The sequence below is a fragment of the Heptranchias perlo genome, chromosome 12 (assembly GCF_035084215.1).
Source record: "Heptranchias perlo isolate sHepPer1 chromosome 12, sHepPer1.hap1, whole genome shotgun sequence".
Classification (NCBI taxonomy): Eukaryota; Metazoa; Chordata; class Chondrichthyes; order Hexanchiformes; family Hexanchidae; genus Heptranchias; species Heptranchias perlo.
In genome coordinates this window covers 30534364-30551204 of record NC_090336.1, presented here as the reverse complement: position 1 = coordinate 30551204, position 16841 = coordinate 30534364, and the positions used below count along the sequence as shown (strand labels likewise).

The window sequence follows — 16841 nt, the reverse complement described above, 5'->3', positions numbered from 1 at the left end:
AGATTTTAACGATGCCCTGGAGTGTTACGTCTATTTGAATTATGGGGGGAAAAAAATTACCCAGCAGCTCAATTATAGATTTTGCCCTTTCAAGCTTGGCTTGGTTGAGAGAATGCGCTTTGAACTATATAGGCACTAGGGTGAAGTACTAGTGGCTGCAGGTCTGTCACTGGTAGTGGCTGTTGTGGGAACAATTTGAAGTGATGAATTAAGAGGATCACACAACACATTACAATGGTGTCAGCATAAGTTTGACTTTTCCTATACTATGTTGGTACCAATACATTAAACAATCTTGGTGAAAGCATCACCAGTAACTCAGTTTAAAATAAATCAAAACTAATAGGTAGGAGAATGATAAGAATATACACAAAAATAATTCATTGGCTGTGAAACACTTTGGAACATTGTACAGTTGTGAAAAGCACTATATAAATGCAAGTTTTCTTCAGCTCCAATTAGATGCAGCCAATACTGAAGAGGCTACCTAAATGCATCCTGGGGCAAGGGGGCATGCAATGTTGAGGCTGGGGCAGATAGGCATTTCAAACTTGGGAGCACTGAGGAGGCAGCCCAAACATAACTGAAGGAGACATCAGAGTAAAAAAAATTGATTCCTCCAGCACATCTCTAATGCAGCTGGGCCTTCTCTGCAGGACAAGCAGACATGATAATGAGCCCATCACTTCTGACCTGCATGCAATGTGTGAAGCAGGGGTCTGACTGCAAATACTTTGGCTAAAGTTAACTTTCGATAGGCCATAGGAAGATGTTTGAAAATATACAGAAATGGACATATGGACTTTGCAGAAAATGACCAATCAGGAAGCAGAAGTTTTCATAGCGTTGCATGCAACACAAACAACCAACACAGCTGTCGGATTTAACAGGTCCATTTCATAATGGATAACCACTTCATAAAATAACAACATCCAAATCAACTATGGATTCAGAAATTAATCGGATTTAAATTCCCATCCAAGATAATCAATAATTTTATGACAGGTTCCTGGGGGAGCAACAAAGTATGTCTACGAATAGACCTAGTAATGGTAGTCACTGTAATACCTCAGAACCTACAATTATCCATTTAATTACCAAGATCATAATTTTAACATAAATATGAAGGCAAACAATAAAAGGACACATATATTTAGGAAGTATTTTTACTGACAAGGTTTTCGTCCCAGAAAAAAATTACAATTTGCAGTACCATTATTATTAATTTTAATCATACTATTTATTAAAAAGAACCTCTTCTGATATTCCTGTGAATGATTGGCAAAAGTAGTGCCAAACATGAGACAGGGAAACATGTAATGCAACATGTTGATAGCTCTTTGAGTCTTATCAGAAGACATGGAAGCCTTAGGGAGACTTATAACAACAATAAAAAGTATAGAAAAACTGTCATAATGAATCATTTTGTTTGCTATTAAAACTGTCTGACTGGGAGCAACAAAAATTTAGTGAAGAAATAAACAGTGAATTTAGGATCCAGCAGTCACGTGGCTGTTTCTTGATTTCAATTCTTCTCCCATTACATTAGATATAGAGAATCTGAAATTCCTCATCTAGATCAGCAGGTTTACTTGCATATATTTTACAGTCGGAGCACAAGTGTTATGCGAAAGCATCAGTTAGCAATTTCACTTATAAGTTTGATGTGCTGCCAATTGGAAAGAGTAAAAATAGAAAAAGTGTCATTTTTGTGGCAAGACGCAAACAGAGGCAAAACAAAAATGACTAACCTGCTTTTCATATGTTCGTTTTCTTTATATTTAATATTTCTCTCTCGATTTCTTCTCTCGTCTCCCCCTGCCCTCTCCTGAAGATATTGATTCAGACTGGGAACCTTCCTGATCTGTATGGCTCAGGACCACACAGGCAGTTAAACTGCTAATTTGTAATATGTCTGGCAATTTATAAATTCCTGACTCAATAAACTGCAGCACTGAACTGAATAACCTGGTGACAAATAATTAGTGAAGCTGGGGCACAGCATTTAGCTCAGTCCTAATGACAGCTTAAACCATGGTCTGCCACATACTTCTACCAGCTGATTTGTCACAAGATAAAACAAAGCAGATTCCCAGACAAATGCAACTTTGACCATCACCCTGATCTGCATGATAATCTTATTATAGCAGTTTGCATTCCAGTACTACATCCTTACCGTTCAGAGTGCAATTACAGCAACATGGCCACATATATTCATTTGATCCGCACAAAACAAGCATTCACCTCCATCCTCTCGCAAACTTGCACGTTGATCTAGGAATCTTAGCTGGATCACTAATGTGACACCCTTTGTGGCCATTTACAAGAGAAAGTTCTTGCACTTCCTGCGTCAGATTACAATAATTTGTCTCATACTGCCACAACAGATAGAATCATCATTAATTAAAGGAGCCTATTTGACATGACTCATAACATGTTCATTTTTAACATCAAAACTGGTTTGAATCTCACACATTTATGTGCTTCATTGCAGTCTTGGAAACCATGACATGAATAACAACTTCAGATGCAGGTGTGTGCACTGCATCTCATCAATCTATTGTCACGACATTTTAAATGATTTATTGAGACTAAAGACTTCAGTACCAGTATTCCAAGAACTCACATTACAGCACATAGATTAACAGCAGGGGGAAAAAAAATGTTTAAGTCCCTCATTAATACTTTCTTACATACCATAAATCCTTGCAAATGGAGAAACCATGTAACACCCTCTTGATAACTTGTGCCTCACTACCTGAAGCATTCTGTATGGTTCCCAATTACAGCATTGTTAATTCTACTGTACTGTAATGAGGAGGGAATGCTTTTTTTCTCTGAAGTCATTAGGCCTTCTGCTACTAAACAGTCACTTCACTTATTCCCTCTCATGGTTAGTATTTCACACAGCCAATTTCTGGCCAAAACTGCAGCTGGCTATCTGTGAAACAACATCTGAATCATAAAAATAAAGCCTACACGGTGCAATATCTGGCAAGAACAGAACGGACCATGGACTAAGTTCAGGAACACCATCATTTTGAAAGAACAGGGGTTTGGGGGCAGAGCCAAAAGTCTGATGAATCTCAAGGCCATCTGCAAATTTTGGTGATTTTACTTTATTAGAATGTAGTCAAAGGCAAATTTACAGTTCTTCTGCCATAGACTCTGCTTGAAATATAAACTGGCTGACCTATCTTGCTCAAGCAGCAGAGATCCACCCCAGGCTTTCCAATCTTGAAAGGTGCAGACTGAACAGTGATCTTATTGTGGTATTCAAAACAGTAAAAAGGTGTGGAAAAGACACAACCAGAATATCTCTTTAAACTAAATTGTGGCACAAGGGAACACAAGTTCAACTCATAAGAGGCAAATTTAAGACTGATGTCAACAAGTTCTTCACACAGTGATCAATACATGGAATGGACTTTCAGACTGAGTAATGGAGGCAAAACGCCTGGAATTATTTTACTAAAAAAAATTGATGCTGTAATGGTGTGAGGGAGGGGTGGAACTTAGAGTTAATGGGTGGAAGAACTAAAAAGGGCTAAATAACCTTCTTCATTGATACTTATTTTATTATGGGACTTCTACACTTCTGGTGCTAATTTGAAGTGCTGTGGCCAAGGATTAACTACTTTTTATCATAGGAAGGCTATCTTTGTACCCAGTTAAGAACACCCACAGGTATATAAGTATTCCCATAAGTGTTCTAAAACAAAAATAAAAATAAATTTTTAAAAAACTTACATTTATATCGCGCCTTTATATCATGTGCACAGGACGTCCCAAAGCACTTCATAGTGCTTTTGAAGTGTAGTCAGTGTTGTAATATAGGAAATGTGGCAGCAAATTTGCACACAGCAAGGTCCCACAGTTATGAGATAAATGACCAGCAAGTCTGTTTTTAGTAATGTTGGTTGAGGGATAAATATTTGCCAGAACACTATAAGTACTCCCCATTTCTTCTAATCCTACCATTTTTTATGTCATGATGTGGAGATGCCGGTGATGGACTGGGGTTGACAATTGTAAACAATTTTACAACACCAAGTTATAGTCCAGCAATTTTATTTTAAATTCACAAGCTTTCGGAGGCTTCCTCCTTCGTCAGGTGAACGATGTTTTCACATCGTTCACCTGACGAAGGAGGAAGCCTCCGAAAGCTTGTGAATTTAAAATAAAATTGCTGGACTGTAACTTGGTGTTGTAAAATTGTTTACAATTTTTTATGTCCACCTGTGAGGGCAGACATTTTAAGTCTCATCTGAAAGATGGCACCTCCCACAGTGCAGCACTCTGTCAGTACTGTAGGCCTAGGTTATGTGCTCAAGTTTCTAAAGTGGGGACTGAACCCATAACCTTCTGACTCAGAGGCTAGCATGCAATCACTAAGCAAAGGTTGCACTTAAACGATCTAGGATTCAGCACTAATTAGGAGGAGCTCCATTAGAAGCCAACATGGAAAAGCATTAAAAAAATGAAATTGGCCAAGTTATGCTGGCATTTTTGCAACATTGCACACCCAAAACCATTTTGTATTAATGCAAAGATTCAGTCTAACTGCAGCCGTGTGCCAACAAATGGCAAAAGACAGGTTGCCACTAATACCATAAACTCCCAATTCTCAATAGTTCCATCATGGAGAAGAGCTGAGCAGACCATAAGAGATAGGAGCAGGAGTAGGCCATTCGGCCCTGCTCCGCCATTCAATGAGATCATGGTTGATCTGATTTTTACCTCAACTCCACTTTCCCGCTCCTTCCCCATATCCTTTGACTCCCTTGCTGATCAAAAATTTGTCGAACTCAGCCTTGAATGTATTCAATGATTCAGCCTCCACAGCTTTTTGGGATAAAGAATTCCAAAGATTCACGACCCTCTGGGAGAAGAAATTCCTCCTCATTTCCATCTTAAAAGGGCGACCCCTTATTCTGAGACTATGCCCCCTAGTTTTAGATTCCCCCATGAGGGGTAACATCCTCTCAGCATCGACCCTATCAAGTCCCCTCAGGATCTTGTATGTTTCAATAAGATCTCCTCTCATTCTTCCAAAATTCAATGAGTATAGACCCAATCTGTTCAATCTTTCCTCATAAGACAACCTTTCCATATCAGGAATCAACCTAGTGAACCTTCTCTGAACTGCCTCCAATGCAAGTATTCCTTCCTTAAATAAGGGGACCAGAACTGTACACAGTACTCCAGGTGTGGTCTCACCAGCACCCTGTACAGTTGTAGCATGACTTCGCTGCTTTTATACTCCATCCCCCTAGAAATAAAGGCCAATATTCCGTTTGCCTTCCGGATTACCTGCTGCACCTGGATGTTGACTTTTTGTGTTTCATGTACGAGGACACCCAGATCCCTCTGTACCGCAGCATTTTGTAGTATTTCTCCATTCAAATAATATTTTGCTATTTTATTTTTCCTCCCAAAGTGAATTGCTTCACATTTTCCCACATTATATTCCATCTGCCAAATTTTTGCCCATACGTTAACTTGTCAATATCCCTTTGCAGACACCTTGTGTCCTCATTGCAACTTGCTTTTCCACGTATCTTTGTATCAGCAGCAAATGTGGCCACAAGACACTCTGTTCCTTCATCCAAGTCATTGATATATATTGTAAATAGTTGAGGCCCCAGCACCGAGCCCTGCGGCACCCCACTAGTTACAGATTGCCATTTTGTAAATGACCCTTTTATCCCGACTCTTTGTTTTCTGTTAGATCGTCAATCCCCTATCCATGCCAGTATATTACCCCCAACACCATGATGACAGATGACAGACAAATCACCCAGATAATTTCTGTGTATTGCGTACCACCCTATGACCAGTCTAGGAAACAGCTGTCTGGTCTTGCAGTAGGCTTTGAGTGTTTGTTGATGGAATATTTATTGTGTCCTTCACTAGCCTCTGAAATGAGCCATAATGCCAAACTCAGATGAGGGATTATTAGTTTATGCCCCATACGATTTTTTAAAATTGAAAAGGCAACAAATTGCACAATATTAAATGAAAAGGTTCGTACATATATCAGACATTTTATCATCTGAAGCAGGCTTCTATTATAAAATCACTGATTCGGTTTAAAACCCCAGATACTTGCTCAATGCTACATCCTGCACACTGAGCTGCAAATAATTAAGTCTAATAAGTAAACTGTTTTCTTTAAAAAGGGTCTAGAACAGTTTTCAACAAAGCCTGAGCTGGGTATGCCAGTCACACCAGCGGTGGCTGAATCTTTCTTCAGAGGCTAGTGAAGGACACAATAAGAATTCCATCAACAGCACTCAGAGTGAGTGCAGCAGAGCTTTAATAATACACTGATAGCCAGTCAAAGCACTAACACCCATTCAACAGATGTAAAAAGGCAGCTTTACACAACCAAATTTCATAAAGTAACTTAATCTACTTTGGATATTTTCAGCAGTAAGCCAAAAAAATTAACCCTGGATTTATATTTTTGATATTCTAATAGCCTAAAGAAGTGTTTTTTAAAAAAAATACACAAATGTTAAGAAAATCACTGCAATTGTAGAACTCCAAAACTAGGTAAATCTATTGTCGGCCTTGACGCATTTTTCCAGCCTTATTTTGTACATATTAGAGATGTTGTTATTTATTCACTATAGCATTGGACTCCAGATATAGTTTTGGAAGAACAATCTTCATGTATTGCTTTCCACTTCATGAACCGCTTTGCATTTTCTTGCTGAGCTCTGCCACGAATAAAGAGACCCTCAGAGCAAATACGTGGATCTAGTTCCCCAGATTTACTTTACTCCAGTGATAGAATTATAGGCCCACATTTTCATGTGTCTACAGTGATGTTAGTTCTTGTAACTTAGGCTTGTTTATACTAGCGTGCAGGAGACCTGCAGATCTGCACTCTTGTAGTCTAAATGCACATTAAGTTGAAGCACAAGAAAAAGTAACTTGGAAGTGATGGTGTTCCCACATTCCTGTCCTTAGTTGTGGAGGTCATGGGGGTGGTAGATGTTGTCAAAGTAAGCTTGGTGAGTTGCTGCAAGGGTAGCCAAGTACAAGTGATAGTGAAAGCTGCAATTTAAACCTAGGCTCTCCAAAGGCATCATTTTAACAGAACAAAAGCAAAAAAGTTAGGTTAATCAAAAACTCAGTAATCAGACACTGAACTTTTTATAAAATTACCCACGGAAAGGGAAAAAGGAGACTTACCTTCCAGACTCGAAAAACCAGGAGTTCTTTGTAAGACACAGGGAAGATACTCAATCCCCAGCCACGGAGATAAAGTTTTAAAACCACTCTCTTCCGAATCCTCTTTGTTTTGAAACCAATTGATTCTCACATGAAACTAACTTAAGCAATCTTACTCCCACAAAGGTGCACTCCCTTATAGGTCATCAGACATAAATAGTATCAGCTCATCACAACACGCCCCTCCCAGGAATTTCTATTAACTTCACTGCCACAACCAAAGGAACTGTTAACAAAAGCTGGAAAACATCCTGCACAAAAACAAGCACACAATAGTGTGCACTTTTTACGTACTACACCAAAACAACTAACCATCCGAACTCTTCACAAACAATAAAAGCAAATCCAATATACACCATGTAACTTCCACTACTTAAATGATCCTACAGTATTTAAAATGTAATGATCAGGGCACTAAACAAACAATTGCCATCATTTTGGCCTAAACTTCAGTTCCATTCAGACGACGAGCAGCAACAAGAGGGACGAGCCCCTTCCATATAAATCTGAGAGTAACTAGTAATTAAATGAAGAGGATTCCATACAGATCAAAGACGACCCAATCTTTGATCCTTATTCTGTGCTGAGTTGGTTGATGTCAACCACAATGAAATTGAGATGATACATACACCTCAGTGGCTTTGAAGCAGGAAGTGGAAAATCAGCCAGGATCCCAGTCCCAATCATTCTCCAGTGGTCCCTGCCGAAGGTACGGGTATGTGGACATCCACACATGTAACTTGCATTTACATAGCATCTTTAAGAAAGCAAAATATCCTCAGGAATCTTCATAGAGATGTAATGAAAGCCAGATGCCCAGCCAAAACAGGAGATATTAGGAGGGGTGAAAAAATGTTTGGGCATAGATGTGCGTTTTAGGATGGTCTTAAAAGGAAGAGAAGGAGGTGAAGAGACAGATGGTTTTAGGGAAGGAGTTCCAGAGCGAAAGGCCTACGTGGCTAAAAGCACATCTGCCAATGGTGGGGTGAAGGGAGATGGAATGCAAGAGAGGCTGGAGTCAGAAGAATTAAGAATTTGATGGGGTCGGTTGTAGTGATAGATAATGTTTGAGATGGGAGGGATCAGACCACTGCGTGATTTAAACGCAAGGATGAAAATTTTTGAAGTTGAGGCATTGGCGAACAGGAGCTGATGTTGAGCAGTGAGGACCAGGCTGATGGTAAGCAGGATTTGGTACAGAATAGGTTATGGGCTGCTGAGGTTCAGATGAACTGCAGTTTATGGAGGATGGAAGGTCAGCCATGAGAACATTGTTTTGAATCAAATCTGGAGGTGGCAAGGCATCTCCTGGCCGGCCTCCCACCTTGCACCCTCTGTAAACTTGAGCTCTTCCAAAACTACGTTGTTCGTATCCTAACTCATGCCAAATCCTGTTCACCCATCATCCCTGTGCTCGCTGACCAACAATGGCTCCCGGTCCGACAATGCCTCGATTTTAAAATTCTCATCCTGGTTTTCAAACCCCTCTAAGGTCTCGCCCCTCCCTATCTCTGTAACCTCCTCCAGCCCTACAATGCTCCAATTTTGTTTGGTAATGCTCCTGGGAAGCACGTTGGGGTTTTTTATTAAGTTGAAGGCACTATATAAATGCAAGTTGTTGTTGTTTATTGATTGATTGACTGCAGTCGGGGCGGAGGCGGGCGACATTACTGAGATGGAAGTAGGCTGTCTGTGATGGAGAGTATATGGGGTTGGAAGCTCAGCTCGGGGTCAAACAGGATGGTGAGGTTGCAAACAGTCTGGTTCAGACTGAGAACAGTGGCCAGGGTGAGGGATGGATGGAATCGATAATGAGGGCACAGAGATCGTGCCAGGGGATGAAGATGATAGCTTCAGTCTTCCTAATGTTTAGCTGGAGAAAATTGCAGTTCATTGAAGACTGGGTGTCAGACAAACAGTCTGCAGAAATTTACAGATCTGACAATAAGTACAGTATAGACGATCACTGCTCAATCATGTATAGCATTGCTTATTGCAAACAATTTTACTTCAAAATAATTCTAAGGAACACTTTAAGCATAATAATCAAACAGGAAGAGATGGGATTTTCTTTAACAACGAGTGATTGCACATATTTAATATGGTGGCCACCATCTAGAAAACAGCTCTGTGTAGGTCAGTCTGTAATAGCTAAAATTACTTGTTAAGGATGCAGCATCCATGCAAGAGAGACTTCAAACGCCCTGGATCCCGTAATGATGATACTCTGTCTTGCATCTACCACATTAATTAGATATTTCAAGCCACAAATCTAGCCCCGTCAGCCTAGTTAAATTTCTTGCACAGAAGGGGTTAAAACATACTAAATTTCACAATGTGACCATTGATAATAAATTCTAGCCAGGACATGTGCAAATTACACAAGACATAATTTGCTCTTTACTGTATTTAACCTTGACAGTAAATGCCAGTCAGTCATTAATGAAAACCTTCAGCAGGACAGTCTTTACACACACCTGTCTTGTACTTGATAGAAAGCATGTGCCACCTGAGGTAGCAGACTTGAAAATCCAAATCGTCCCAACATCCTGCCCCAGTCTCGGTGCCACTCGAAGCAAATAAAATAGCATTCAGTTTTCCAATGTCACACAATCCTAACGGCAACACAATCTGTCAGGAGTCAGGACCCATCTTCTCTGCTACGGACAGAAGGTGCACTCCTCAGAGTCCTGAAGAAATCTTTCATGTGCTCTTCTCGTGCATTGACAGTGCTATGGAGGGCTGAAGGAGAAACCCACTGCCTTACAACAGCAGTAGTGCCTTGTCTGGCTGCCTGCCAGTGCCTGCTATGAAGTACTGCGAACACTGCAAATCCCTTCCATCAGCTAATGAAGATGGAGACGGCTGGTATAAATAAAAAAATGTTGTTAGTCATGGGAGCAGCTCCCTCAAAGGAAAGCTTTATTTTTATCTTCTTTAATGCAAGGTATGCAACACATGCATACAATCCGAAAGGAGTATGCAAAAATTCTACGGTTTGAAGTCACTGAATACTGCTATGGCTTTTTGAGATTAAGCTAATATTTCACTCAAACTGGTGTTTGAACTGTATAACACATATAAAGAAAGCAGCCCTTAGGCTTATCTGAATAGTACACCTTTTACTGCCAAAACCCTAGCCTTTTACAAGTTAAGAAGAATATAATATGTCTTTCCATTATATCGCTCTGTTGTAAGCTGCGCACACTTACTTCCATCTCATAACTGAATAGAAAACAATGTCACTTCGGCTAGAGTGTCAATAATAATATTTCTACTAATTAGACAAAATATGTAATTATGATGCATCACTAAACAAAGTCTGCAAATTAGTTCACGCTAGAGGTAGTTCTGTTTTCTTTTGATTAGTGCTCATTTCACCCACATTGGTGGAAGAGAAAAAAATATATTTTCAAGATTTTCTTTTAAAATAAAACATTCTCTCTAAGGCCATGACATCAATTGTGGCTGACCTGATCAACAAACTGCTACCTAGCCTCCGTCAACACTGACCTGTGCCTCTACCAGCAAGTGGGGGACAACAGCCAAGAGATGACTCTTCCTTTCTTTTCTGCTCACCTTACTTTTTAAGTTTGTCAATTTTATCTCTTTCTTCTCTCCTTAAAAATTCCCTGCTGGATTACGATCTACAGGCCCTACAGTATCTTGCCTAAGAGGCCATTATTCACGCATGAGCCGAAAGATTGAAGGTAAGGTTTTCCAGACCTGTCCTGCTGCTTGAAAGGTGTCGACATGTTTCTCGCCATTTGTACTGTTTGAACACTGGACTCAGGGCTGCCTCTTTTATTTTGAGATGTCCAGTGTTTAATAGTCCATGGAAGGGGGTGAGAAAATATTCCACTTGTAGCCAGTGCCCCCGTTCAAGGGATCAGAGCACAGTTTGCACAGACCCAAGAGAAGCTGCCTATAACAAAACACTCTGGCAGGCCACAGAGATCTGCCATGTCAAAACCCCATCCTTTTTTTTTGATGGGACTCCCTGGAGGCCAGCAGGCAGCCTCCAACATGAGAAGGACCCTGAGCTGAGGCCAGAAATTTGGCTGGGGTCAGGGGGGCATCGCCATGGTGTGTGGAACTCCCATCCTCCTGCAGATAAAGGGCAAGGTAAGGCAAAAAAGGGAAGCTTATGTCAGACACCAAGAGCTCAAAACTGCAGAAAGCCTAGAAGAGTATAGAAAGTGCAAGGGTGAAATTAAAAAGATTAGGAAAGCAAAGAGAAGGCATGAAAAAATACTGACAAGTAAAATCAAGGAAAACTCAAAGATGTTTTATAAATACACAAAGAGCAAGAGCATAACGAAGAGTGGGGCCTATTAGAGACCAAAAAGGTAACCTATGTGTGGAGACGGAAGATGTGCGTATGGTTCTTAATGAACACTTTGCGTCTGTCTTCACAAAAGAGGGGGACGATGCAGACATTTAGTTAAGGAGGAGGAGTGTGAAATATTGAATGGGATAAACAAACAGTGAGAGAGGAAGTATTAAGGGGATTAGCATCTTTGAAAGTAGATAAATCACCAGGCCCGGATGAAATGTATCCCAGGCTGTTGAGAAGCAAGGGAGGAAATAGCAGAAGCTCTGACCATCATTTTCAAATCCTCTCTGGCTGCAGGCGTGGTGCCGAAGGACTGGAGGACTGCTAATGTTGTACTGTTGTTTAAAAAGGGAGCAAAGGATAGACCAAGTAATTAAAGGCCAGTCAGCTTTACCTCAGTGGTGGGCAAATTACTGGAAACAATTCTGAGGGACAGTATAAATAGTCATTTAGAAAGGCACAGATTAATCAAGGACAGTCAGCATGGATATGTTATGGGAAGGTCTTCTGACAACGTCCCATATGGCAGACTGGTCAAAAAAGTAAAAGCCCATGGGATCCAAGGGAAAGTGGCAAATTGGATCCAAAATTGGCTCATTGGCAGGAAGCAAAGGGTTACGGTCGATGGGTGTTTTGGTGCCTGGAAGGCTGTTTCCAGTGGGGTTCCACAGGGTTCAGTACTAGGTCCCTTGCTTATTGTGGTATATATTAATGATTTAGACCTAAAGGTAAGTGGCATGATTAAGAAGTTTGCAGACGATATAAAAATTGGCCATGTGGTTGATAGTGAGGAAGAAAGCTGTGGACTGCAGGGAGATATCAATGGATTGGTCAGGTGGACAGAAAAGTGGCAAATGGAATTCAATCTGGAGATGTGCGAGGTAATGCATTTGGAGAGAGCAAACAAGGCAAGGGAATACACAATAAATGGGAGGATATTGCAAGGTGTAGAGGAACAGAGGGACCTTGGAGTGCATGTCCACAGATCCCTGAAGGGAGCAGGACAGGTAGATGAAATGGTTAAAAAGGCATACAGGATACTTTCCTTTATTAGCCGAGGCACAGAATATAAGAGCAGGGAGGTTATTGCTAGAACTGTAGAGTTAGGCCACAGCTTGAGTACTGCGTACAGTTCTGGTCACCACATTACAGGAAAGATGTGATTGCACTAGAGAGGGTACAGAGGAGATTTATGAGGATGTTGCCACGACTGGAGAATTTTAAGCTATGAGGAAAGATTGGATAGGCTGGGGTTGTTCTCTTTGGAACAGGAGGCTGAGGGGTGATTTAATTATGGTGGATAAAATTATGAGGTGCCTAGATAGAGTGAATAGGAGGGAACTATTTCCCTTAGCAGAGGGGTCAGTGACCGGGGGCATAGATTTAAAATAATTGGTGGATGGATTTGAAGGGAGCGGAGGAGAAGGTTTTTCACCTAGAGGGTGGTAGGGGTCTGGAACTCCCTGAAAGGGAACTGCCTGAAATGGTGGTAGCGGCAGAAACCTTCAACTCATTTAAAAAGTACTTGTATGTGCACTTGAAGTGCCATAACCCACAGGGCTACGAACCAAGTGCTGGAAAGTGGGATTAAGCTGGATAGCTCAGTCAGCCAGCAAGGACATGATGAATCTAATGGTCTCTTTCTGTGCCGTAACTTTCTATGATTTTATGAGATACATCCCAAAGAAGGCAGTGCAGAAAGCTTAGGCTAGATATTCAGTAGTTGGTTGTCTGACCTCATGTCCAAACATACACATCCCAGCAGGAGTCACTCAGAAGTGATCACGAGAGGGAATCTTGATTGTTTCTTTTTCCCTTCCTAGCACTAGGGGACTGCGGCCAACTGTAGCATATCTATTTTCGCACTGGCCAAGATTAGCCAGCTCAGCACATATCAAGAATTGAACTTGGGACTTGCTGGTTCGTGTGGCTCAGTTTCACACCAGCCAGTACATTTGAGCAATCAGGGAGCCCAATGGGATCTGATTTTAAACAACTAGTGAACATGAAGTTACAACAGATTATTCAGTCAGGTATATTCATTTAAAATTCATACCTAGTTGGAGCACATATGTTCTCTATTGGTGTTATTTCATTTTAGGATCTTTTCAAAAAATACTGCAATATCACTACATAATTAAAAACATTTTTAAATTATTTAACACAGTATTCCCACAACAGAAATTAACAGTTGACAACGAATTGACTGCTAACTAGATAGTGGTTAGTTCAATTGTCCAGATTCAGCAAGCGTTAGTAGTTCTCAGTCAGGCCACTGGATGGAGCTTCACAATGCAGACAGACACTGGAGATTTTCAACTTGCACCCAAAGCAGGCACAAAATATGTGGGTTACTCATGTCATTCACCCGGTGGCATCAACGCAAGGCACAAACCATTTTCAGGTTTGTGCTTCATAACTTTGATGGGCAAGTTGTCAGCTGGAATCGCGCTAATAAGTGGAGAGCGCGCATGTTGGCTGGGGGTGGGGGCGCACGGAGAGATTTCATAAGAACATAATAGGAGCAGGAGTAGGCCATAGGTCCATCGAGCCTGCACCACCATTCATTAAGATGATGGCTGATCTTCGCCCTCAACGCAACTTTCCCACCCAATCCCCATATCCCTTGATTCCCTTAGTGTCCAAAAATCTATTAATCTCAGTCTTGAATATACTCAGTGACTGAGAATCCACAGCCAGCTGTTAATTTTGGACAGATCCAACTGCAGTTCCTGGTGGTATGCACCTCTTAAAAGGAGAGGTGCTGTGTTCATTGTGGAGCTGTGTCAAATGGCAAAAAATGTTGATTAGGAGCGTGCCCAAATTCTGTGATAATGCCCTGAAGGCTTCAGTGGAGGTGGTTAGCAGGAGTGAGAATATCCTCTTCCCATTGGATGATAAAGGGTGCCTCACCACATTGCCAGGTAAGGACGGTCCAAAGTGACTGAGCGTGTAAATGCCTGAAGTTTAGCCTCTCGGACCTGGAAACAGTGCAGAAAGAAGTTCAATGACCTGGCCTGGGCAGCTAAACTAAAGCTTCCATTCTGCCTTGCACAGATTACTTTAATAGCATCAAAGAAAATCTTCACCTTCCCGCTTCTCATTCAATCATTGCAACACCCTTAAGTGGCTGACCTCCGGCTGCCACTTCCAAACTCTACCACTGGCAGTGCTCTCACTATTAATGCCCTCTCTTGCACATACCTGACGCTCGTTCATACCACCAAAGTATTCAACCCTCACACACAGATGTTCCGAACTCTTCAGTACACCACTCACTAACACATGGCCATTCCTCTTGCACGACAAACTTGCGCACGATGCCAGGGAGAGGATCCGCACCGGAGGACGGACTCCGTTGTTTCAAATGCTGACATCCGTTGAAGAGGCTGCAATGGATATCCTGAGCAGAGGGCTAGCCAGAGTAATTGCAGACAGCGAGGCAGGAGGAAGTGTGCCACAGCGCGCTTGTCCCTATAACCATCCATTTCTCATCACTTAACTATCCCCCTCACTGAATCTGCATCACATTCTGGTGTTGCATAGGCTAACCACTATTTTCTCTATCCCCTCTTCCCAGGTCCTGCCAAAGTCCGGGGCTCATTGGCAGTAGAGGGACAAGAGGGAGAATCTACAACTGAAGATGCACCATTACTCACTTTCGCCCTTGCAAGCACCACATCAGAAATTGGCAGCCCTGTGAGCTTAGATAGTGACTCAGAGGGGTCAGTACTGGAAAATGCACCAAGCACAAGTATGCAGGAGCAAGGGCAGAAGGAGAGGACTGCTCAAAGCACAGCTCTCCGGAGGGCGAGTTCATGTTCTAGTCCTACTCTAGAGGGCAAAGATGATGGCTTACAAAGACCAGCTTTCAAAAACATGAGTATTAACTGCATACCAGGAATTGTCAAGTGCCTGTCAGAAGGGCCGTGCAACATGGTAGACAATGTGGAGGAGGCTACTTCCAAATTGTGAGTCGCACTCACGCATGTCGTTGAGGCACTGTAGTCTGCCATGGAGCATATAGTCACCTCTACACATACTGCAGTTGGATCCACTATCCAGGAGTTTCTGGCACTAGTGGTGGCATCTCTCAAGGATGCACATGTTGAGGCCAAGCAAGCTCGGGTTCCATCATTTCCTGCAGCTTACTAAGCCTGAAGGAAAGCATGGATTAGGGCTTCCAAGATATCAAAACACTCCTATAGCCTGTTCTTCCTCAGATCAGAGGCAGTGCTGAGGCACCACACATATGAGTGACAGTGGCCCCATGGGAAAAGTGCATGCTGTCCCCTCTCAGGATAACAGCACACCTTCTACTCCGCTGTGCCCTCATCCAGTGTCAGTCCTGGTGCCACAAAGTCAGCTGGCCAGACTGCCCCAGCAACAGCCAAGGCGCCACACTCTCAAGGTCACCAGCCACTAGCCTCGAGACCCCTCGTTGAAGACTCAGCAGCCTTCTACCGCCCAAGCTGCAACTACTTGAAGAGCACATTGTTGGAGCACTAGGATAGGTAGAAAAATCACTTAATACAGGCACTAGGGTGATCAATAGTTAATGAAAGTTGTAAAGATCACTGTGAATTACATTCTTTTTCTAAATTCTTGTTATGCAGTATTTGTTTGGAGAGTATTTTCACATGAAAAATAGTTATTTGTTCCATGCACTGGAACAGTCTTCTGATCAGGAGTCAACACCTTGGTAATGGGAGAAATTAGTGGGATAATGTTGGAATAAAGAACTGATCAATTTGGAATGAGATTCAGCTAGGTTTTCTCTCCAAATTTATGCCATTACAGATGTGAATTTAGTGTGAAAACCAAATTGTGGCAACAACACAAATGGATTCAAGGCCCAGAAATTCTACAATCCAAGCTCGGAATAGGTACACAAGATCAAATACATCCACATGCCTCTGTGGTACTAAGGCTGACATGTGCTGGATTAGTTACCCCAGGGAAGGGTACAATTAGCGGTGGTACAGCTCGGAGGGGAGTGGGATCCAGAAGAGATTAGATCGACCCTTTCCTGAATGTCATCCAGTGACACCCACTAGAAAACCCTCATCTGTGGACAACAGGAAGTACCGGGCTTGGGCTCAGCTGTGACCTTCACCAACCCTGAGGACCCAACTATTAGTCAAAGAGCCTGCTGATGCTCACGGTCTAGACTCACACATGAAAAATGTTAATTTGGCAAGGAACTGGAAGGATGCTGCCAGCACCCATAAAACCATTCCTGAACAGTAGTCAGCACCTTCAA

The 16841-nt window shown here is 41.9% G+C and overlaps 1 protein-coding gene across 9 annotated transcripts in view; it reads right to left on the bottom strand.

The window, feature by feature from the left end:
- The window catches only part of plekha7b (pleckstrin homology domain containing, family A member 7b), a 426620-nt gene that overhangs the window by 225890 nt on the left and 183889 nt on the right, over positions 1 to 16841 (bottom strand). The window contains exon 1 of one of the 9 annotated variants that reach the window (XM_067993882.1): positions 9720 to 9805. The exons of 6 other annotated variants lie outside the window; for them this stretch is intronic. In XM_067993882.1, coding sequence (XP_067849983.1) covers positions 9720 to 9790 — 71 coding nt within the window. In that variant the 5' untranslated portion in view covers positions 9791 to 9805. Of the gene's footprint in view, positions 1 to 1751; positions 1778 to 7203; positions 7280 to 9719; positions 9806 to 16841 lie in introns of those variants that run through there. 2 more of the 9 variants (XM_067993887.1, XM_067993884.1) reach the window with 2 other exon arrangements.